Genomic DNA, 25,401 nt, shown 5'->3' with positions numbered 1-25,401 from the left:
TAAGATAACACATACTCTATATTTGAACAAATAATGTATAATAATATGAAAGCTATGAACACAACATTACAAAATATTTTCTTCTTTTATAAGGTAATCAGATATTCATTATTCCTTAGTCTTCGTACAGTATGATAAATACTTTACACTCCAAACATGAGATGAAATTCATTCTGTACAACATAAAACATTTACCCGAAACCACCACACACACAACTACCAAAGCAACCACAGTAAGTACATTGTGTTTTTGAATACAGAATGTTGTTAGGAAGTTGTCACCTTTCACTTAGATTACTTTCAATATGATATCAAATTTGTGTGCTACAAGCAAAGTCCATCAAAATAAGATCAAACTATTGAATGTAATAGTAAATATTTTCCTAATAACCTATTTTACTGGAATACTGATACTTCTTCCAAGCGCCTTTACTTTTAAAGAGTTATATGGAATGTTGAATTCCAATGTTAATAGCTTGGCACATTGCAAAACAAAAATCATAAAATATTTGGTATACTGTGACACAGTCATAAGTTAACCAGCCTCTTATGAGTCAATCAAGTTACAGACACAATAAATTAAGAGCATCGACATAGTGAAAGCAGGTACACAAAATGATAACTATGTTCCAACTGGCTTGAACAGTCTGCTGAAGTAGTTCAATCAAGTAGATGTTACACCTTTCCTTGCAACCAGTAAATTCAGTACTGGATGTTTCTTTATGTAATCCACAGCTTTCTTATGAGTAGCCATTGTGAAGTCATACCCATTGCACTGGAAAAGACACAATGAACATTAATTATTATTAATATTCTTAACTTACACAGATATTCTGGTGTGTCGGTCAATGACTTGCTGAAGAGCACAAAATACTTTTGCAAATATGACAGGCGTGTGGGTATTCAACAAAAGGGCAAAGCACTGGACATTTAACTGAAAACAGGTGTCAAGCATTCCAGAACAAAAGTTATAAAAGGATTTAACTGAGGTCCAAACAACCAACTTTGGGATCACAGCAAGTAACTTATGTTTGGTTTTTTTTCCCCACTTATATCTTGTACACTTTAATCTACAGACGCAGAAAAAACATATATGCCATCACTGTTATCAATGAGATGTTAAAAAACCACAAATTAAATGACATATGAACAAAGGAATGATGACTAAAATGAATTTTCTACAGTCAAGATTGCATAAAATGTTTCCAGAGAGTTCGTAGCACTGCTGCCAGTTTCAGCTGCAGGGAACTAATGGTTACGGGCAAAAGCAGTAGCCATCTATATAACTGTGACAACACTGAGGTGTTAGCATTACAAAAATTGCATTCTATTATTGGCTGAGGTAGGCCTGCAAAGCTGCCATGCCCAGTCCTCTGCAACTGTCAGGGATCAACTTAACCAACTCAACTATGTTGTTGTTGATGTTGTTGTCTTCAGTCCTGAGACTGATTTGATGCAGCTCTCCATGCTACTCTATCCTGTGCAAGCTTCTTCATCTCCCAGTACCTACTGCAGCCTACATCCTGAATCTGCTTAGTGTATTCATCTCTTGCTTTCCCTCTACGATTTTTATCCTCCACGCTGCCCTTCAATACTAAATTGGTGATCCCTCGATGCCTCAGAACATGTCCTACCAACCGATCCCTTCTTCTTGTCAAGTTGTGCCACAAGCTCCTCTTCTCCCCAATTCTATTCAATACCTCCTCATTAGTTATGTGATCTACCCATCTAATCTTCAGCATTCTTCTGTAGCACCACATTTCAAAAGCTTCTATTCTCTTCTTGTCTAAACTATTTATAGTCCACGTATCACTTCCATACGTGGTTACACTCCATACAAATACTTTCAGAAACAACTTCCTGACATTTAAATCTATACTCGATGTTAACAAATTTTTCTTCTTCAGAAATACTTTCCTTGCCATTGCCAGTCTACATTTTACATCCTCTCTACTTTGACCATCATTAGTTATTTTGCTCTCCATATAGCAAAACTCCTTCACTACTTTAAGTGTCTCATTTCCTAATATAATTCCCTCGGCATCACCCAACTTAATTCGACTACATTCCATTATCCTCGTTTTGCTTTTGTTGATGTTCATCTCATACCCTCCTTTCAAGACACTGTTCATTCTGTTCAACTGCTCTTCCAAGTCCCTTGCTGTCTCTGACGGAATCACAATGTCATCAGCGAACCTCAAAGTTTTTATTTCTTCTCCATGGATTTTAATACCTACTCCAAACTTTTCTTTTGTTTCCTTTATTGCTTGCGCAATATACAGATTGAATAACATCGGGAATAGGCTACAACCTTGTCTCACTCCCTTCCTAACCACTGCTTCCCTTTCATACCCTTTGACTCTTGTAACTGCCATCTGCTTTCCGTACAAATTGTAAATAGCCTTTCGCTCCCGGTAATTTACCCCTGCCACCTTCAGAATTTGAAAGAGAGTATTCCAGTCAACATTGTCAAAAGCTTTCTCTAACTCTACAAATGCTAGAAACGTAGGTTTGCCTTTCCTTTTTCCTTAATCTTTCTTCTAAGATAAGTAGTAGAGTCAGTATTGCCTCACGTGTTCCAACATTTCTACGGAATCCAAACTGATCTTCCCCGATGTCGGCTTCTACCAGTTTTTCCATTCGTCTGTAAAGAATTTGCATTAGTATTTTGCAGCTAAGACTTATTAAACTGATTGCTCGGTAATTTTAACATCTGTCAACACCTGCTTTCTTTGGGATTGGAATTATTATATTCTTCTTGAAGTCTGAGGGTATTTTGCTTGTTTCATACAACTTGCTCACCATATGGTAGAGTTTTGTCAGGACTGGCTCTCCCCAGGCCGTCAGTAGTTCCAATGGAATGTTGTCTACTCCGGGGGCCTTGTTTCGACTCAGGTCTTTCAGTGCTCTGTCAAACTCTTCACGCAGTATCGTATCTTCTATTTCATCTTCATCTACATCATCTTCCATTTTCATAATAGTGTCCTCAAGTACATCGCCCTTGTATAGACCCTCTATATACTCCTTCCACCTTAATGCTTTCCCTTCTTTGCTTAGAACTGGGTTTCCATCTGAGCTCTTGATGTTCATACAAGTGGTTCTCTTATCTCCAAAGGTCTCTTTAATTTTCCTGTAGGCAGTATCTATCTTACTGCTAGTGAGATAAGCCTCTACATCCTTACATTTGTCCTCTAGTCATCCCTGCTTAGCCATTTTGCACTTCCTGTCGATCTCATTTGTGAGACGTTTGTATTCCTTTTTGCCTGCTTCATTTACTGCATTTTTATATTTTCTCCTTTCATCAATTAAATTCAATATTTCTTCTGTTACCCAAGGATTTCTACTAGCCCTCGTCTTTTTACTTACTTGATCCTCTGCTGCCTTCACTACTTCATCCCTCAAAGCTACCCATTCTTCTTCCACTGTATTTCTTTCCCCCATTCCTCTCAATTGTTCCCTTATGCTCTCTCTGAAACTCTGTTCAACCTCTGGTTCTTTCAGTTTATCCAGGTCCCATCTCCTTAAATTCCCACCTTTTTGCAGTTTCTTAAGTTTTAATCTACATGTCGTAACCAATAGATTGTGGTCAGAGTCCACATCTGCCCCTGGAAATGTCTTACAGTTTAAAACCTTGTTCCTAAATCTCTGTCTTACCATTATATAATCTATCTGATACCTCTTAGTATCTCCAAGGTTCTTCCATGTATACAACCTTCTTTCATGATTCTTAAACCAAGTGTTAGCTATGATCAAGTTGTACTGTGTGCAAAATTCTACCAGGCGGCTTCCTCTTTCATTTCTTAGCCCCAATCCATATCCACCTAGTATGTTTCCTTCTCTCCCTTTTCCTACTACCGAATTCCAGTCACCCATGACTATTAAATTTTCGTCACCCTTCACTATCTGAATAATTTCTTTTATCTCATCATACATTTCATCAATTTTTTCATCTGCAGAGTTAGTTGGCATATAAACTTGTACTACTGTGGTAGGTGTGGTCTTCGTGTCTATCTTGGCCACAATAATGCGTTCACTATGCTGTTTGTAGTAGCTTACCCGTGCTCCTATTTTTTTATTCATTATTAAACCTACTCCTGCATTACCCTTATTTGATTTTGTATTTATAACCTTGTATTCACCTGACCAAAAGTCTTGTTCCTCCTGCCACGGAACTTCACTAATTCCCACTATATCTAACTTTAACCTATCCATTTCCTTTTTTAAATTTTCTAACCTACCTGCCCGATTATAGGATCTGACATTCCACGCTCCGATCTGCAGAACGCCAGTTTTCTTTCTCTTGATAATGATGTCCTCTTGAGTAGTTCCCGCCCGGAGATCTGAATGGGGGACTATTTTACCTCCGGAATATTTTACCCAAGAGGATGCCATCATCATTAACCACACAGTAAAGCTGCATGCCTTCAGGAAAAATTATGGCTGTAGTTTCCCTTTGCTTTCAGCCGTTTGCAGAATCAGCACAGCAAGGCCGTTTTGGTTAGTGTTACAAGGCCAGATCAATCAATCGTCAAGACTGTTGCCCCTGCAACTACTGAAAAGGCTGCTGCCCCTCTTCAGGAACCACACGTTTGTCTGGCCTCTCAACAGGTATCCCTCCGTTGTGGTTGCACCTACGGTACAGCTATCTGTATCGCTGAGACACGCAAGCTTCCCCACCAATGGCAAGGTCCATGGTTCATGGGGGGGTAAGTCAACTATAGTACTTTCTAAAGTAACTGCACTCATCAAAAACAACATAAACACTAACTGACAGTTTTGCTAGGTTTCCAGAAACACTTATGGATATAAATGAAAAATAACTCAAGTTACAACTCTAAGATTTGGTTACAATCCATGCAGAAACTGACAAGAGATGATGTGAAGAGTACCGAGAAAATTTCATAAACAGAGGATGTTGCAATACTGGAGAGAGAAAAGGAGTATCTCTGTATCATCCACAAAATTTAGAAGAAATGAAGTGGGACTGGTATTCCCAGCTTGAGAAATGTGGATGAATGTCTCATATTTCTTCTTATTCTTCTGCCACTCCAGGGTTAGGCCTACGCTCTTTCTGGGTTCACCATGTTGTCTTTGATCTTCCCACAGTTTATATCATTTCATACTAGAATTGTAATTATTTCATTCATCACAAGACAGGAAAAATTCATAAGATGTACACACTAGTAAATTCTTGTACTATCCTGCACCAGAAAAAATACAGTGTGTACAAAAATTAATTCCAATTTGTCCCCTATATATTATAACTCTCCTCTTTCAATGTTTGGAACAAAGGATAGCTAAGTTACAACCATATTCTCTAAATTTCTCTCTCTTTCAGTCTCATGTAGATTGGTTAGTTTGATGACTCCCTACGAGTTTTGGGTTCACTGCTATGTATGTCAGTCCATGGGAACAGGCATCAGCTGCCATTCTCTTGTTCTTGTTGGACATCTTTGATGCTTTCGCTCTTGATCTGGACTTCCTACCAACTAAACATTCAGTTACATATATGCCATTTATTCAGTCACCTGTATTAACCTACATTTTATAGTTTAACAGACTACTCTTTTGCTGAAAGCTTTTCCCTGCTAAGTGGGCTCGAACTGAGCAATAATTAGGAGTTAATGTTGTTGTGTATAACACTAATTTCCACTGTTCTTTTTAACAGCAAGTGCTTGCCTATAGTTTATGGGGTCATCCCAACCCACCCCCAGATAACACTCGTACATTACACATTATTATTGACAATGATGTCCTATACTGTTATTTTCCCCACAGGACTCGCAGAAGCAAAAGAGTTAGTGTTTATCAACTTTTGCTTTAATTGACTGGGAGCAAATATCGAGTTTTGCAAAGACTTAGTTTTCAACATCCTACAGCAGCAGGGAATATCAGATTTTGACCACAATGTTTTGACAGGTGATGCATGACAACATGTTTGATTTGTAACTACAAAAATCTGAATTTTGAAAAACTGATCATTGACTGACTTACAAAAAAATGCTCCTTATGTTAACACTGTTTCTGAGCTGGTACAGCTATGGTATGGAGCAAGATGAGTGTTGTTATGACCCCTCCACCCACCACCACACACTTAGAGCAAGATGAGTGTTAGTATGCCCCCCCCCCCACACACACACACCAACAACAGCAACTTAACCAAACTGTTCAATGGTAAGTGCTTAACTCATTGGTGTTAACTTGAGCAGCAAATATAATGGAAGAAAATTACCAGCTCACTTGCTATTTCCTAAAGACTGCATCCATTCAGGCTATTCAAGGAAGAGACAGAATACATAGATACAATACACAGGACCTCAAAAGGGTAAGACACTCGATTTACTAAATAGTATGTGAGAGTATTAGAGAATAAATGGTTAGGTACTCATTAATATCAACAAATAGTTAAATAGTTGTAAAGAAGCAATATTATGTTATTACAGTAAATTCATCCAATATTGTTTTTAGCACAGTTCAATAAAGATGAAACAGACATTATTTACAAATCCTATGGCCTGTCACTATAGCCTACACAAAGATTAAGACATTTTAATAAATAATGTCGAACTGAACAGATCTTGAAATGACAGACAGAGTGGCCTAACCCAAAGGGAACCTGTCTCCTAGTCTTTAAGTAACCTAAGTGTGAGAAGTCATGTATACCATCTTTCTCTAAATTACAAAGGATAACCAGAAAGTACATTATGTTTTTGTCTGTAGGACAATGGGCAGGGACAGCAAGGTCATACTGTTGTTTGAATGTTTGTACTTCGTCAGCATCCAGCTACACCAGCATGAGGTTCATGTCGTTTCTCGTTATTTCACAATAAAAGTTTTAAATGTGTGCCACAACTGAAAACCCGGCAAGCTGTGCAATGTCGTCAGTAACAAGGTTGCTGTTCACAAAAAACATAAACCGATTGAATTTTATCCAACTGTGTGAAGTGTACACAAACAACATAATCACTGAATGTGGAATGCGCCAATGGCGCATTTGGTTTAAAAGTGGCTGACTAATGTTCATGATGAAGAGTGATGAACTGCTTGTACAAATTTATGAAAGATTCAAGAAAACTGCCAATTCAAAATGATGGAGTTTTCATTCAGTTTTCCACAAATTTCACGAAGATTGCTGCATTAAAGTGTTGCACAGAAGCTAGACTACCACAAATTTTGTGCAAGATATGAGGTTGTGACTAACTGTTTGAAGTCTCAAATGGCAGAATTTTATGGCAATGGAATTTCATAGCTTGCTCATTGCTATCATATGTGCGTAAATTTGTGTGGCGACTACACTGAAAAACAGTATTCAAGTGGCACTTCAAAGTGAATATAACATTTTTGTCCTACTTAGTTTTAATACCAAAACATAATCTACTTTCTGGATAGCCATTGTATGAAAATTTTGTTCTGTGCATTATTGATTGTTAAATGTTTGTGGGTCACATTTTCTGATCAGAAATTCAGAAAAAATATTTACAATATAACTGTTACAAATTTTCAAAATACTATCTCTCTGAAACAACGTCAAAAATGTCTCAGTCTGAACTTATTTAGGGAAGTCGCTGTACGCTGTGATAGCCTCTTCATCGGATGAAAAATGCTGCCAATGAATGTTTTCGTTTGTCTTTGCGAATAGGTAGAAGTCACATGGACCCAAGCCAGATGAATATGGTGGGTGCAATAACACTCACACTTTTAAGAAGATGCACAGGCAGAGGTGTTGATGTGATGGGGCTGATGGGGCACATAGTGCCTACTCCTCCACTTTGAGTGCTATTTATTTATCATTAGGTACCAAATCAAAACATCTATAGCAAGTTAACAGAGGCTAATTCCATTCTTACTTGCATAGCAAGATATGACAACTGTAAAATATTAAAAATGCTTAATAAAATAGTCCAAAAAGACTTGCAAAGAACTCATTTCTTATATTTCTACTTACAACATCTTAAATGCTGAACAAAAATATGTTCCATTCATTACCTGCAATATTTTGTCATGCATCCGAAGGCCTGATTTAGCTGCAGGACTCCCTTCATGTACTTCTGTAACATATATGCCCTAAAAGTAAAAATTATTTAAATTAAGAGTCTTGAATTTATATATATGAGCTGTTTTAATGGGTTTAAATGTTAATTACAGACAGAATAAACAGCAACACAACATACAGTGATCTTTCGGTATTTTCATCATCCATTGCAAATAAAGTAAATAATGTGAAACAACCTTCTTCACTTCTGTTATGAGAAGTAATACACACTGAAAGCTTAATTTCTAAAATATTAATGTGAGGGGAAAAGTTAGTTTCAACAATTTTGTGAAGATTTACCATACCCATGTCAACAGAATAAACACTTAACTATACGCTGGTGTTTAAAATTAAAGCAACAAGTGGATATTTTGCAAGGCAAGTGGATATTTTGCAAGGCAAGTGGATATTTTGCAAGGCTGCATTTGTTCTGCCACAAAACATTATAAACAGGTATAGCATAGTAGAAACAGTGTACAGAATACAGAATGTAAACAACTGCAACGTGCGTAACGGAAGACAAAAATTTTCTTCGTTTTTTCCAACTGAAAAGATTTGCACACACATTCCGATAACCCATGCTTAGTATGGGGTGTGACCACCTCTGACAGCAATACAGGTCTAACAACGTCAGGATATGCTGTGAATGAAGTCATCACTCACATTGAGGCAATAGCGCCCATTCGTCCTGCAGAGCCGCTCGCAAGCTGAAGAGTGGTTGGTGGATGCTGATGTGATGCAACCTGCCTCCCTAACACATCCCAGACATGCTCTATAGCATTCAAATTGGGAGAGCAAGCGAGTCATGTCATAAATGCAATATCTTCCATTTCCATGAAAACATGAACAACCTGTGCCCTATGAGGTCAAGCATTATTGTCCAGCAGTACGAAGTCTAGGCCCACAGCATCTCGCAACAACTGCACAAGGTCCGAAGATCTCATCATGATACCTGACACGAGTTAAACCTTGCTCATTCACCCGTAGTTTCACGAAGAGCTGTTCAAGTGGTCAACATAATCCTTGCCCACACAATTAGGGATACTCCTTGATATCGGTCTTTTTCCATAATGTTTTGAGTCCTGAACTCATTTTCCATGTTCCTCCAGATGCGAATCCGTTGAGAATCACTTACCAGATCTAATCGGGACTCATATGTGAAAATAACATTGACCCACTGTTAGACTGTCCATGAGGCATGTTGACGACTCCATTAGACGTTGCCTTCTGTGCAGATGCATCAGAGGTACACATACAGCAGGTCTCCGACAGTAAAGGGCCACTCCATTGAAGCTTCCTGTACACCATCTGCTTCAATACAACACATCCAGTGGGTGCTGCGAGGTCAGATACCATTTGCCATGCAGTACCAAGGCAGTACTGCCGTGTCCTTACAACCGAATAACGATCCTCTCTGATACTGCATGTGGTCGGCCCTGCACTGATCTTCAGGATACAGTTTCGCTGTAAACTGTCACCTCATCCGAGAAACAACAGAATGATTCACATTATGCCATTGGAGCACATCAGCTTGTGACTGTCCTCCTTCCATTCTTCCTCCACCGCAGAGAGTCTGGTAGGTGGCTTCTCTATGCCTTACTGTAACATCTATGACAGTGTACACTGTGATTGTGGCTGTGGGATTATTTGGTAAACACTGACCCATTTGATAGGTGCCCTGACATCATCATTGGCATGGTTGTCTGTTGACCGGAATACCATCTTCTGTACAGAACACAATCATATGGAAATGATTATATCGTGAATTAGACATAGGACTGGGCAATAGTGGTTTGTTGCTTTAATTTTGGACACCAGTGTATATTAACATACTGAAGAAAGATACTCATCAATATTAACTCACCACACAGGGGAAAATGACACACTCTAATATTTTTGGTTATTTTTAATGTTGATTAATGTACAGTATTCACAATGCCAAACTATCAGAAACAAGTGATATCAGAAAGTTAATTGCTTGATTATTCCCATGTTTTACCATTTTAATCATTATTGCAAAAAATAAATAATTCTTTCATTATGGCATTTGTGATAGTTTTAATCTGAAAGAGACATTTATCACAGACATTTTTGGGGAAAATTGGTGCTCATGTCAAAAGGGAAACTGAGATCTATTGGGTTGGCACATAAGTTTATACATAGTATCTGCATCAGTTTGTAGTATTTGTCACAAATTTAATAAATACAACAGACACACACAACAAAGGCTTTAAGTCATCAATAACAGATTGTCCTTCACTATTTACAACAGCCTGCCAATGTTGTGGTAACTTCGCAATTCCCCAACCGTAGAAATCACACAGTTTTCCGGCTAAGAACTTGTTGAGTAATGCTCAGAGTGCATTTTCATCCGGAAAGAAAGTTCCTTGAAGGTTGTCTGATAGAGTATGGGCAGGTGTTACCATGGAATAGCATCACTTCACACTGTGTTCCTGGTTGTTCTTGGATTGTGTCTGCATGGCGTCTCAGTTGTTGACAATAAATGGCAGTAGTGCTGGTTAAAACTCAGGGAAGCAATTTGTTGTACACTGTAACATCACTGTTCCACCAGATGCATAACATGATCTTTTGTTGACGAGAATAGCTCTCTGTACATGGAGCAGCTGCTTTGTTTGGACTCAGGCATTCCATTATTTTCCTTCTTTTAGCGTTAAGACATAATTTCTTGTCACCAGTAACGATAGAGGATAAGAATGGTCAGTGTTGTTTATGAGCCAATTGATGACAAGCAAGCACAGATGTACATGTGGACACCCACTGATTTCTGTGACTTTGGTTTAAAGCATGCAGTACCCATACTCCTGATTTTTTTAACCTTCCTCATTTCATGCAAATGTTGCACGATGGTGGAATGATCACAGTTCATCACATTTGCCACTTCTCGAGTACACTAATGTGGATCATTCTTGATTAATGCATTTAAATGATCTTTATCAAACCCATAAAGTCTTCCTGAATGTGAAGTATCACTTATATATAAATGAGAAAACCATTTTCATATCATGCTGTCAAATGACATTATCTCTATACACAGAGCAAATGTTTCTGGCTTGAGGGGTAGCATATCACTTTGGGGACAGTGATGCGTTATTCCCTCCATCTCTCTAACAGACAAAGGATAGTCATGACCAAGTGTTTACTTTGGGCCACATAATGTGCGCAAAATTTTTGTTTCTTTTGTGTGTGTCATGAGAGTGAAAGTGGATGCAGCATATCTGCAAGGAAGAGGCGATGGGCACCTGGATTTCCTGCATGTGGAGACACCTGTTCATTGGGAAAGTTATTCCATGAGAATGTGCCATCCCACCTAGGAGATTCGCTGCGGACTACAGAACCTTCCCATGCAAGAATGGTCATGACATCACTTGTCAAGGAAGGCTCATACAAAACAGACAGAGCCAAATGACAAAGGCATATACATGCTGTGAGCTTTGTTAAAGCTATGCTGCAGTAGAATCTAACATGGAATGTAAAACGGAGCTAAAATACATGTGCAATAAAGAAGCAGCGCATGAATTTATTTTGTAGTGATTGGTGTTTGAGATTTCCATCTGGCATGGACACAGCATCTTCGAGAACAGTCTGCTGCCTCAAGATAGAACAACTTGGTCCAGTCAAATAGTTAACAGAGCTAAGTAAAGGTGACCACAAAAAGCTGTAGCCTCCACAGTCCACCTCCTTTATGATGCCTGAACAATGGTAGGCACATTCCATTACATTCTGGTGCCCTCTGAAACTGGACTTTTTTTATAAAAAGTTTGATTAAAACACAAATAAAGGACCAAAGAAGAAAAGTTTCGTTGGAACACAATGTCGTCATCCCCAGCAAAGGAGGCAAGAACTTGGATTTGTGGGAGCATGTAAACTTATTGGTGACTGCAAATGAACAAATTCTACAAAAGCTAAATATGTTGAAGGGAAATTGCTGAATCCCTCAACAGCAACTCTATTAAAGGAGCTAAATAAGTCCAAGGGTGGGAAAAACAACATGTGAGTTGGCAGTAAGCTGTTATCATCTCCTTGGCACAGCTTCAATGCATCTGCAGACAACTGCATACAGTTGTGTCAGCAATGCTGATAATCCAGTGTTGGCCGCAGTCGAAGGTGACTAGTCACCGACAATGAGGTCCGCCTCATCTAATGAATCAACTTCTCACTCAAGGCAACAAATGCTGTTTTCAACCTTCGGCGAGCTGTAGTTGAACATATATATATATATATATATATATATATATATATATATATATATATATATATATATATATATATATATATATATATAGTGTGTGTGTGTGTGTGCAAGCGCGCGCTAGAGGAATCATAATAGCTTTGAGTGCTTCAGAAGTAGACGTCAAATTAGAACCTTGTGATACTGATTTGGCTAGTGCGTGTCAGTAGTTACCAGAACGATCGAAGGATTTGAATAACAGTATTTAAAGAATGGAATGTCAACTATAAAACCTCAAAATTCTTGTATTAGTGACCTAAGAATTATCTTTGTCAAAAACAAGTTGAGAAACACACTTAGGGAATCTTGACAAGAGAAAAAAGAAATAAACTGCAATAAAAACATTAACCGGGGTCACATGGGTAAAGAATGTGCTCTAGTACAAAAGGAGGTTGATGAACAATTTCATAAGGTAAATAATTAAATAATGAAAATGCAAGATTTTGCAGAACAGCAATTTGAAACAGTAAAGCAACAAATGGCTAAATGTTATGACTATTGAAGAAAAAGGCCCTTATTGTGTCACACATTCTACACTCTATAGATGAGTGGAGAAATGTTAGACAGCTTAGCAGGAAGTGAAGACCTGAAATGTGTCCATTGGCCAAATCCAATGGCGGATATGTTGTGTCATGTTGAGAGCACTGTAAATCATTCAGGATGTGGTATGCCTCATGTTCCTAGTCAGAGGGCTGGGGAACCTACAATTACCATATGTTAAAGGTTGAATAACAGCATTACGCCATTCTAGTTCTTGGTATTTATTTACTTCTGAGGACAGCATGCATATTTATGTAGTTATTTGTTTAGAGCTGCAGGAGAAGAATAGCATTGTGATGAATGTCTGTCCTGCATAATGTAAGCAAATTTCTTTTTCCTGCTGCACGAAATTTAAATATTAAACAGAACATAGACAGGTATGGACAGACACAAATTTTAAGTTTGGCACTGAATTAATCCTTTATAGGTGCTAAAGCATTACTGCATGTTAAATCATATAAATACAACTATAAAACCTCAAAATTCTTATAATAGTGGCCTAAGAAGCAAACTGCCTTTGACAAAATCAAGTTTAGAGACACACATTGGGATTTAATACTAACGAGTTAAATTAAGAGATGTAATCGATGTTCAGTTCTGTCAGCCATTGCTGAAGATTTGTAGTGGCTATACAATCTCTGATTTGGTACAACCACATGTGAAGCGTCAGTTAGAAATATTCTCATGAGCGATTTTAGTGCGACTGCTTAATATATTTGGGATTTACTGTGATTAAGTACTAGTAAAAGGATTATGGGTCTGTGGAATTCTAATTATTTGATAGAGAAGCACTAAAAATAAAAGACCTAACCTCTCAACCACTGGGAACCAGCTCTATGAATAAGTTTAACATTAAAAAAGTATGTGATATCAAAGTTTAAGTATTGACAATGCCAAATTTTAATCCTGCCACTGTACCCTGGATGCATGGTTAAATAAATATATATTTTCGGCTGTGCATTCCTAGGGATATGAAAAAGCCTGAATGTTACTGACATCACATAAAATGCAGGAAGGGTGAAGCAATCCAAAATAGTGAAGATGGTGTATCTATATTCGAGCTTACTGTACCGCAACACCTGGCAGAATGCTCTTGAGCAGCCATAGTGGATGTGCAAGCTAAAGATGAAGAAATGAGTTCTAGATGCCAAAAGGAGTAGGTTTTGTAAAATGAAATGTAGACAGAGACTTTATATGGCAATAGATAATGACACTCTATATTTGTGTAAGAAAAGGTGGAGTGGACCAAAAGAATGCCCTGCACCACAAGCGCAGTGCAGGAAGGAATAAGGGGACACTATCTCTGTAAAGAATGTAAGTATGTAGGGAGTGTCTTTCTGCAATAAGTAGTGTATTTGCCAGTGTTAATAAGGAGAGTAACCACTGTTAAATTTTTATTTTATTTTTTAGTTCAGAACTGACAAGTGGTCTCACAGGCTCATATCAGACTTGTCCACCAATATTAGTGGCAAAGAATCCGAATCCCTACCAACCAGATTAAGGGTATTAAAAAGGAGTGTTGCACTCACTATTCAATGGACTTCCCTTAAAACGGAGAATAAGACATGAGAAAAAATGGGATATCACATTTAAGAGCAACTAGAACAAAAGAAAACAAGGAAGATCAACACAGCTGACAAGGAACGTAGGGACGAGTGTCCCACAGACAAAGCATGTGGCACGAGACTCCATAATCACCCTGGTCTCACCTCGAAAGTAGTTTAAAACATTATACCTGAGAATAAAAACGACTTTCACAGAGAAATTGGGGAACCATTTCAACTATCTGTGAGATGTCCACCAATATTAGAGGCAAAGAATCCGGAAGATCATGTTTATCATGGAGAGCCAGACAAAGGGAGCATTCCACTAAGGTGTGAGGCACTGTATGTAAGGCTCCTTAAATAAAACTATGGGTTAATTTGGTATGACCAATGCAGAGGCAGCATAGGACAGTGAATTCCTTTCACGAAAAAACAAATGAGAAGTGTCATACAGCAGTAATCCTGAACATGAGGCAGAATTTATTTGAAGACGGAGTAGATCTGATCAATAACTTGGAGAAAGCTCATTGAGTTATCATAAATTAAACTGCACTAACGAAAGATCAGTTTAATAAACAATATGTCTCTTTTAATGGCTATCTGCTCTGCCATAAAAACACAACAAACAAAGCTTGTTCCTGACCAGTGAGAGATGTAAAAGCATACTACACCCCATTCATAATTTTACGCTCTGATAATCTTGAAGACCTGAGAGAAACAAATGGCAAATAGTCATGGGGTTGGCTGAAACTTTAGGTCCTTGAAACAGATTGGTCCGGAAACTGTTGGATGCTGACTGTATCAGTGAGCAAGAGTTGAGACCATTGGAACTGAAGAGGGAATACCCCTGCTTCAGGAAGGAGACTATCTTCAGGACTAATCTGAATGGCATCATTGGCCAGACTTACTCTATAATGATGGACTGGATCCAATAATATCAAAGCTAAAAATGCACTGAGCCATTAAACCCGGGAACCATAGTCGAATTGGAATAATATCAGGGCCCTTAAATATGGAGGAGAGCATGGCATTCTGCACCCCAGCAAGTGTGGGCAAGGAGGTAGAGTGAATTAAGCTTTCACCACAAGCAGCTAGTCTTTAATTGACTTATATGGGACAGCCATTTGACCTTTTTTAATATGAGCCGCAAAAATCAGGACTATGTAATAATGTACCAGCACTGAATAAGAGTTCTGAGTCACGATGACCAAGGTATGATGATGGAAATGCATGACTAGCATTTTCACATTGGAGAAATGAAGTCATGGAAAATGGTCTCAGTGGAGTTCTAAGTGTACCGAGAAGAAATATGCAAAAAGTACTGGTGTTTAAAACATCGCATCAGAGGTAGGGAAAAACAGTTTCACACTGCAGTGGTAACACATGATTCTGACCTTTTTTTAAAAGCAAATACCCCTGAAAAACAAGGATGAATTTGCTGGTGTCCAGCTCTGTTATACTGCAGGCCTCAATGTACATGACATTCAATGGGGATCCCTCGCCTCTCCAAGTGTTCTTGTATTTCTTCATCTATCTGCAGCATTATATCCCATTGAAAAATTAATCATACCACGTTGAAACATTCTTATTGGGCATGATAGTGAAAGGTACTACCCCACTACAATATTATTGCACTTGGCCCCCGGCGTGATGATGTTATAGTAAACACATACAGTGGTGACTACCAAAAATGCATTGCACTGTGAATGATTTCAAAACAGTTCTGCACACCCTGTCAAGTGATTTAGAGTGTCATCATGAAATGTCACAATAAAAAGTAATGATCAGCTGAACAAAGTGCCTTCACTCCCAGGTGCAATTATATTGTAACCGACTAATACATCACCATGTTGTTTACAAGACACTGTTTACTGATACCTGGTAAGATTTTCTGTCTAATTAAAATGTAACCACTTTGAAATTTGCAAATGGAAGACAGTTTGCCAATACATATTCAATATCCTCCGCATACAGCACTGGCTTTGTAGAGAAACCTGCATCTGGGTGCAAACCAGAAACTTCGGAGAATAACTGTCTGCAAGTAGCTTGATTTTTTCCCCCACCCATGTCATAGTGAAGGAGGGAAAATTCCTTGAGTCATTATCTATTGGCACTAAACTGTGATGTGTCTAACGAGATTGCCAGGTCCTTGTGGTCACTAGCTTAACTTTGGTCGTTTCATGATGCCGCCTACTCCAAACTAGGTCTCTATCCACAGACAGAACCCAGCCAGAGCAAAGGGCACAATACATGACAGCCAGTGCTCCCATATGGGCCAGAACCTTCTCCTCAGCATTCACGATGAGGTGGCTTATTCAGGGGGCCACCACTGTTGGAGTACCAGACAACACCTCACATAGACTGGCTACCAAGCTGAGTACTGAGAGCAACGTTCTCTGAATCCGTGAAAAATTTTGTAAGCCTTGGGACCAAATGCAAGTTTATCTAAATATGTGGTGTAAAATAATGAAAGAATGCAGGTGAAGCCAGAATCAACATACTATGAACAAACTATGGTGTCAGCTGGGAAACTGCCCAACAAAGTAAGTCGGGAAAAAGATGCAGTCAGGATGCAAGTCAAATCATCATTATTACTTGTTTATACAAATAGCCCCCTGCTCTTTTAGCACTGATGATAGCCACATTATGATTGAAATATAGATCTGCAGTAAACAGGTTATTAGTCCCTGATTCTGTACATTTTCTCAATTTTAATAAACACAGTCGCTAAGCACATCCATTCTGTATGGAATCGAACTTGATAAGAGGGATTGAGGCACTGTTTGGTACTGATTCTGTTCTTTCCATTATCCCTTCTTTCTTTTCCACAATAATGTCAACATTTGGGTATATGGAGAAAAGAAAATAATCTAATGCAAGTACAGGATTATTCAGAAAAAAGAAGCAGATTCAGTGGATTTACTTCCAACAAACCACAAAAGATACAAACACAACTAAAATACTCCTAGACAGAACTGTTTCATGTGTTGCAATTAGCAACATTAGAAGCTAATGTTCATGTGCAACACTCAACTTGCAAAAATCATACAAATAAGTGCCTCATCTTGGTCTAATTTATGAGTGCCATCAGAAGTTCATAGAAGATGGTTGCACTGCAAGCAGAAAAGCACAGGATGTCCACAGACATTGGATGAAATTGTTGTGTGTAATCATGCAACTTATGAAAGATACCTATAAAATCCCCAACACGAGCAAGCAATAAATTTAAAATATGTTAACAAAAAGTATGGAAATATCTAAAACACGACCTTCATCACAAACCATACAAACTGCAGCCATTGCAGCCACTGCATCCTAACAACTATATAGTTATGAATTTTGCACTGGCATTCTAGAGCACATGGGAGAGGATAGTTTTTCTGAATGATGAATTTTTTGTATGAATCCAGTTTTCATCTTCCTGGTACAATTAATCACCATAATGCTCCATTCTGAGTGAATGAAAATTCATTCAGTTTTGAGTGAATGAAAATTCTATTGCAGTTTCGACACAAAAGAGACTTGCTGAAGGTTAACACCTTTGGTACCACCTCTTAAAAAAATAATTATGGATCACTCTTATTTTATTGATAATATTGCCATTGGAGCCTCACATCTAGACATGTTAGAAAACTGGTTTATTTCCCCAACTTCAAAATGGTTCATGAAAGTTCATCTTCTTCCAAGACCCATGTCTCACATTACTGAATCACGATATTCCGGACATTGCATTGGAAAAGGATGTACAAATCATTTTTCAATCTGTGACGTCCCACCTCATCTGACCTTACCCTCCTGTGTTTTTTCCTAGTTATGCCAGCAACTCTTCTAGATCTGCGACATTGAATTGTTAAAGTTATGAATTCGATGACAAGAGACAAGCTGACTCGTGTGTGGCAAGAAATGAGCTATGTATATCTTTTTGAATCCAGAATGAGATTTTCATTCTGCAGTGGAGTGTGCATTGATATGAAACTTCCTGGCAGAGTAAAACTGTGTGCCGGACTGAGACTCGAGCTTGGGACCTTTGCCTTTCACGGACAAGTGCTCTCGTTTCTTCCAGGAATGCTAGTTCTGCAAGGCTCGCAGGAGAGCTTCTGTGAAGTTCGGAAGGTAGGATACGAAGTACTGACAAAAGTAAAGCTGTGAGCACGGGGTTTGAGTCGTGCTTGGATAGCTCAGTTGGTAGAGCACTTGCCCACAAAAGGCTATGTGACACATAGTGCTCATAATTGACTGTATATTCATTTGAACTTTCACTATGTAGGAACACTGGAATTGTGCTTACACCCTTTTGTAGCCTGTGAGAAATATATTTTTGAAATCCAATTTTCCTTTTTGAATAAGCTTGTACAACAATTCCAGAAATGGCGAACACTACAACATGTTCTACTTCATTGCAGAGTACTGATAACAAGATAGTAACAGGAGGAATGCTTATACAATTGGACCTGAACACTGCTACAGCTGACTCATTCCTCAAAAGCTCATACACATATCACGTCAGTATAGCTCCATACATACCCTAAACTGCTACAAATGTGCAGAATAATCCACAGGCAATGTATAAATCAGTACATATTGAGCTACTAGTTGAAGATAAATGGTAGCTATTTATTTTTGAAACAGCAGCCTTTTTTCTGAATTAGTGACTTTCCTGCTACTGATCTCATGTAGAATTATGCAATGTAATAATAGTTTTATTATTAACTCATTGCCCAAACTTATTTTCTAAGACTAGTTTTTCTTTTATTTATGTTTACTTAGTTACTTATTCCAGATCGCTGAAGATTCTGCTTCTTTTCAGCATCTAAAAACACAGTGAATGAAAGCTTATCACACAGATGTAGCCATTTTTCAATGTCCACTGTAAATCTGAAAATTACCAATGTGTTACTGGATAAATATATGTTTACAAAAAACTGAAAGGTTGCGCAGAGAAGGCAAAAATATACATAAAGGAAGTTGCCCTGTAGGTGAAAAGAATGCTGTAGGTCCTTGTGCTGTGCAATTCCAAGATATTAAATGTTACAGAAACTGTGGAATAATGTAAATATTCCAAACACAAATGTTTCAGCACTTAATGTCCTTTGGGAGGTGTGTGTAAATCTGATTCACGAGTAAAGTTAAGGACACAAGGCCATGGCATTTGGACTAAAATTTTTCCAGATACACTATGAAAGATCACATCCAATTATCTTCATATTGACAATATTTCTATACCACTGAATCTTTGGTCCTTTTATTTCAAAACCCAAGTGTAAGGGTTCCCCAAATTATTAAATACTGTCCAAAGGTCATTGGCCACATGACAATGAGCAAGACAGTGAGGAATGAAGAAGTTATACATCTTGCTTAGTTTGGAAAATCATAATATGAACAGCATTTAAGAAAGCAACCTTCGAATCCGCAACAGAGGTATACAAACCTGTACAGAAATAAAAAAAAAATAAATAAATAAAAAAAGAGTAATAGGTCATACTGACCATATGCTGATTAGCTGTCAATACTGTAATATAATATGAAAACAATGTCCACTATGAAAGACTAAGGTTTAATGTCCACCGAACAACACTGGCATTAGAGGTGGGAGCACAAACTCAGATTAGGAAAGGATGGGGGAGGAAACAGATCATGATCTTTTCAAAGAAACCATGCTGAAATCTGTCCTAAGAAACTTGAGAAAACCCTGAAACACACATATCTGGATGGCTGGACAGAAGTTTGAAGCACCATCCTTGCAAATAGGAGTCTAGTGTCTTACCACTATGCCACCTTGTTTAATTCAAACATGAATACTGTGTGCCATTTATGTGAGATTTTTAGGAGTTCAGCAGATCCCATCAAAGAAGTGAACGTTCAGTGATGTTGGGGAGTCAGGTAAAAGTGCATGGTAAAAGCCTATATATCAGAACCAGTGGCATACTAGGCCTACATGTTTCATGTAGCAATGGTGTCAGCACTCACTGTAAGGTATGGTGCAAAGGAAAGAGAGTGTGTCCAGCTGATGGGTCAACACAGCCAACGAGACAGCAGCTGACAGATGGTGTGTTTCAAAGCAATACAGTCACAACATTCTAAATGATATATCACAACCTTTAAAATCCTAATACTTTCCGAAGAAGTGAGCACATATAAATAAATATTTTGACAACCACGATGACTGATTTAATTGAAGTTGTGATATTATGTCAACCTAAACAATCCATGACATATTCAGAGAAAAATCTTTCTAATAGCAGTGAAGGAGAGAACAGTTTCTATTCTGGCACTAGAAATTTATTGCATCTCTATTCCATCCCATTGGTTATGTGATTGTATCATCCCACTGCCTATGCAAAATTGACTTGCTGCCAACATACAAGCAGTAAAGAAACACTGCTATTACTGCTGCTGGCCCCAATCTAGACTTTAGCAAAAATGTACTTATGGTGTAGCCAGCTTGTTTGTTGTCTGCTGAGTTTGAAACTATTGGTGCAATGAATGATGCAAAGTCAACACAATAGACTGTGGATTGGCTGTCGGTAGCCAGTCAGAATGCTCATTCGTAATTCCCTATGTTTCAAATGTAAAGTTAGCTGGAATTTTGTCATTCCATAGTCCCAAAAAGAGATAACTCTTGCAGGTGTGGAACAAGGCAGATAGTATAAATTAATAAACATAAAACATTTGAATATAAAACTCATGACCCTGATCAATTGTCAAGAGAGTGTCAAAATATGTGAATATGTTATGATAAACTGGAACTGCTAATATTTACAGCATTAATACACTGTTAGAATGAAACATACTTAGGCAGTTTTAATAAATTTATCATATACAAAATATCTAATCTTGACTGTTGTGACCAAGTGCTTCGAATTGTTCAAATGGCTCTAAGCACTATGGGACTTAACATCTGAGGTCATCAGTCCCCTAGACTTAGAACTACTTAAACCTAACTAACCTAAGACATCACACACAACCATGCCCAAGGCAGGATTCGAACCTGCAACCATAGCAGCAGCACGGTTCCAGACTGAAGCGTCTAGAACCGCTCAGCCACAGCGGATGGCACCAAGTGCTGTCAGAACTGAAATATAACAGTCATTTTTACTTAAGCTGGTCTAATAGTCCCTGTTATGATATTAGTCTATAGAGTAGAAGGACTTGGCTATCACAAAGTCTTTCAAACTCTGTTTAAACTGTGCTTTATCTCAACCCAAGTTTTTAACAGTTGCTCGCAATTTACTGGCAATGTCTGTTCCTGAATATTGGACACGTTTTTGGATGAAGATAACTGAGTGTACATCTTTATGTAGTTGTTCTTGTTCCTAATATTGATACTGTGTTTTGAACTATTGGTTGGAAATGGAGACGTAATACTTGCTAAAAAGTTCTTTAAGGAATAAATAAACTGAGAAGCAGTGGTCACAATACTAAGTTCCTTGAACACATTTGTACATAATGTTCTTGAATTTACGCCACAAATGAGTCTTATTACAGACTTTTTGTTAGCTTGGTTTGATGAATGACCCCAGAATATGATCCTATATGACATAATAGAATGGAAGTAAGCAAAGTGGGCAAGGATTTTTATATTTATATCTCCTACATCTGTAATCATTCACACTGCAAATAATGACTTGTTTAGCACTTCAGCAATTCTGTGGTATGCCCTTCCCAACTGAATTTATCACTGAGTTGTAATACCTGAAATCCAGCAGTTCTCATTGGTTACTGTGTACTATCACTTTATTGGGTGCGACCAATGGAAACGAACTAATAACAGCTGCAAGCATTCGAAGAGGAGTAAGTGCACTACAGCCAAGAGTGACATTAATATTAATAATAAATAAATCGGAACAGGCAACAGCCTAATCCTTGAAAGGAAGATGACAATGATTAATTGAAAAGAAAATCAATTAAATATACACTCTACACAGAACACTGCTAGCAAATTATCACTATAGTGCTAAGCACTACTTGTGCTTATGCTAGCGACATATAACATAGTAGATAACAAACCACACCGCTACTCAGTTGTAGCAAATAGCTGCTGTATATCTTCTATCATTAAGTTTAATATTTATCTGATTACAGTCATGGTTCTCTGTAACACCAGCAACTAACATGATTGTTATAAGATTTTAATGTCTCTTCCCTACACCATTAGAGAATAACTGCTTGGACAGGGGTGGGGAGGGAAATCAGCTGAGATCAAATTCGTGGAAGTCCCCTGGCAATCACTTACAACTGTTTTGGGAAGTCTTAAAAAAAAATATGTCAATACAGAAGGGTGGGAGTTCAAACTCTGTGCATGCAATGCAACTAATGTGTCTTTAATGCTAGCAATTGTTGCGTCTGGATTAGGCCCTATGAAAATGATAGGAAACGAGCAGGAACTATGGTCACTGGAGCAGACTAATTAGATAAGCACTTGAATGATATGATAATTATGGTTATTGTATACATATTCATTTTTCTGGTGAGGAAACATCACAAAATTAACTATGTGTCAGAGACGGAGTTAATTATGGTACCTTCCAAACTTTTTCTAACAAACTGTCTGCAGAAGTTTAACAATGAGGCCACTTCACTTCACACTGTGAAGAAACAATTTTAGTGAGACTGCAATTAGGTGAAAAGTCCTCCTTTAAATTTTGACGTATCCCACAATGTTATTGCTTCATTTAGAAGAATTATCTTTAAAAATATTCTTAATTACTCCACACACAATTCTATAAGAGGTCACAAAAGTGAGCCAAATATAATGTAGATAGAGAATGTAAGTAAGAATATCATATTCATTACACAATTAACATACATAAGAGATTTAAGTGTGATTCATAACAGGCACCACCAAAAAAGTATAATATATCCATCTTAAACAACAGCTAAAACACAGTAAAAGGTTACTTGCATAATGAAACTGAGTGTTAGGTAATCACATATTTCCACCTGAACACTTTTACAAAAACCCGCAGCATTCTACGTAAACTGTTAGAACAACAGAAGCATCAGTAAACAAGAAAAATATTTCGGAAACCAGCCAACGGAACGTTGTTTCACATTCATGTTAAAGTAAGTTGCTAGATACGTAACAATCACGTACATAATCCGTGTATCCTTGCGGGCTTTTCCTGTAGTCTTGGTCTATGCCTCCACCAATCTTGAAACCGCATTTTAATACTTCCCGACCTTCACTGTCTATTCCAGGTTCCTTATGCAACGTTATGGGAATCTGAAAAATATTAGTAGGAAGATCACGACACGTTAGAAGACGGCTCCCGATGCAACAATTTCACAGTGTCGTAAACATCTGCTACATAAATAATTTTCAATCTACGACATAAAATGCTAGCAGCATTTAATATTCCAGAACACGCAGCTGACATACACTAAGGCATTCCATAGCAGTTCCCGCCTCATGCTGAAATGCCATTTTGGCGCACATTGCATAGCCTGATTTAAAACAACTCTGTAAAGAAGACTGTGTTAAATTTCCTCAACGCTGCCCTCAGCAAAAATCTAACCACCAACCACGAAAACAAGCACACAGTGTTAACACACACAATTCACAGCTACTTCACAGCAGTACAACGCCCATCTGACAAAGATAACACAACAGTGTATGTCATACGCGCTTCTCCATAAACGAAACCGATGAATCATCGGAAGAACCTCGTTTAAGCGCTCATACGCTCACGTACAGACAAGTTATAAAACCAGGCCATAAGGGAAAAAAAAAGAGAAATTCTGCTGTCGTTCTGCTACCGGAAAATACAAGTGCGCTTCATTTCTACAAAGCCGTCTAGAGATACTGTATACATGAAGAAAAATTGACTTACAAGCGTAATTTGGGGCCTAAAAACACTAAATTTCGTTTCTGTAGCAATACTTAATGATTTTTCTTTAAAATGTTAGTAACTGTATATTGTTGTCAAGCACACAAGGCGAGAACTTACGATTTGTGCCAAAGTAAATGCATCACGTGAATTGGCTGTGAACTTTCATTACACTGGTGCTCTTTCCAAGGGGATGCAGTTTATAAAATCCGTTGGCAGGTGAAGGTGTATTTAAAACAGGTTTCAGAATAACACATTTATTTATATGATAAACCATATGATAGTGGGCTTACTGTCAGACATGCCTCGAGAAGCCACAAGCATCTTTAATATTAATAAACAATTCTTTGTATTTTTTGCCATCTGTTTCTCGGTCTTTATTGAAGGCTATTTCACCCTTAGTTGTCCCACATATTTTCAATCAGACTAACAGTTTACACCTCATTTAAAATGTTTGCCTTATTTACATGTTACATAAACATGCAGTCATAGTTACGAGGGTACGGTACTACAAAAACACTATAAATCAAGATAAAGTGGTAACAAAAATAATTAAGATTTTCATAATCATAATTTCTATAGAGACACAAGAAAACCAGCTACCACTCTCTTCATGTTTAATTGTTTGCCAATATTTATTCAGAGATCTGAAATATCTAACGAAATATTTTTCATGTAGCTGCAAGTAATGATTTGTATGACAATATACTGTACCAGACACACTAAAATATAATGCAGCTACGATAATTCTTATACAGTATGAATCTTATTAACGTTTAAAAAGCCCCGAAGCGACGTAGATGATGTTGAGACTAGTAATTTAATATAAAACACATGGAGTCGCAAATACCGGGAAATCCCACAAAATTGACGACAAAATAATGACGAACGAGGCCCACGAGAATGAAAGGCCCCGGCGCGTACGTCGCGAAGATAGGCCTGAACTCGCCCGCCCGCTCGCTCAGCTAAGTTCAGCTCAGCTGACAAAAGGCGTGTCGCGTTCCCACTGTGCGTTCGGCTCGCGACTGACTACTGGGTTCTTATTGTGGAAGAAGTAAGTCTTCTATGTTTATCATGTTTTTACTGAAGATCAATCAGGAAAGAACTCATAACACAGGTAGTGATTACATAATAATAACAACCAATGGAACGTTATAGAAAACTTGGGTAGAACTCCCCAGAAATGTTCTGTGAAATTTACAACGTAAC

General features: G+C 37.9%; 1 protein-coding gene across 2 annotated transcripts; it reads right to left on the bottom strand.

Annotated features, from left to right (window-relative positions):
- LOC126272855 (tax1-binding protein 3 homolog) lies at positions 1-24,000 on the bottom strand. 2 transcript variants are annotated; one of them, XM_049976069.1, is made up of 4 exons: positions 23,745-24,000; positions 23,460-23,588; positions 7,987-8,048; positions 1-775 (listed from the first exon to the last, which is right to left on the bottom strand). In XM_049976069.1, the coding sequence occupies exons 1-4, from the start codon at positions 23,799-23,801 to the stop codon at positions 721-723; spliced, it is 303 nt and encodes a 100-aa protein (XP_049832026.1). In that variant the 5' UTR covers positions 23,802-24,000; the 3' UTR covers positions 1-720. The 2 variants fall into 2 exon arrangements, with proteins under 2 accessions (XP_049832026.1, XP_049832025.1); XM_049976068.1 differs by having other exon boundaries at positions 7,987-8,064; positions 23,745-23,998.
- Positions 24,001-25,401: the final 1,401 nt, after the last annotated feature.

The sequence above is a fragment of the Schistocerca gregaria genome, chromosome 5 (assembly GCF_023897955.1).
Source record: "Schistocerca gregaria isolate iqSchGreg1 chromosome 5, iqSchGreg1.2, whole genome shotgun sequence".
NCBI lineage: Eukaryota > Metazoa > Arthropoda > Insecta > Orthoptera > Acrididae > Schistocerca > Schistocerca gregaria.
This window is presented reverse-complemented; position numbering and strand designations above follow the sequence as displayed.

Excerpts from the sequence above, each read along its gene's own strand:
- LOC126272855 (XM_049976068.1), bottom strand. The coding sequence starts at position 23,801 with ATGTGCGCCAAAATGGCATTTCAGCATGAGGCGGGAACTGCTATGGAA. Across the intron at positions 8,065-23,459 it reads CGCAAGGATACACGGATTAT|GGCATATATGTTACAGAAGT; the intron begins GTACGTGATTGT and ends TTTTACTTTTAG. Across the intron at positions 776-7,986 it reads TGCATGACAAAATATTGCAG|TGCAATGGGTATGACTTCAC; the intron begins GTAATGAATGGA and ends TGTCTTTTCCAG.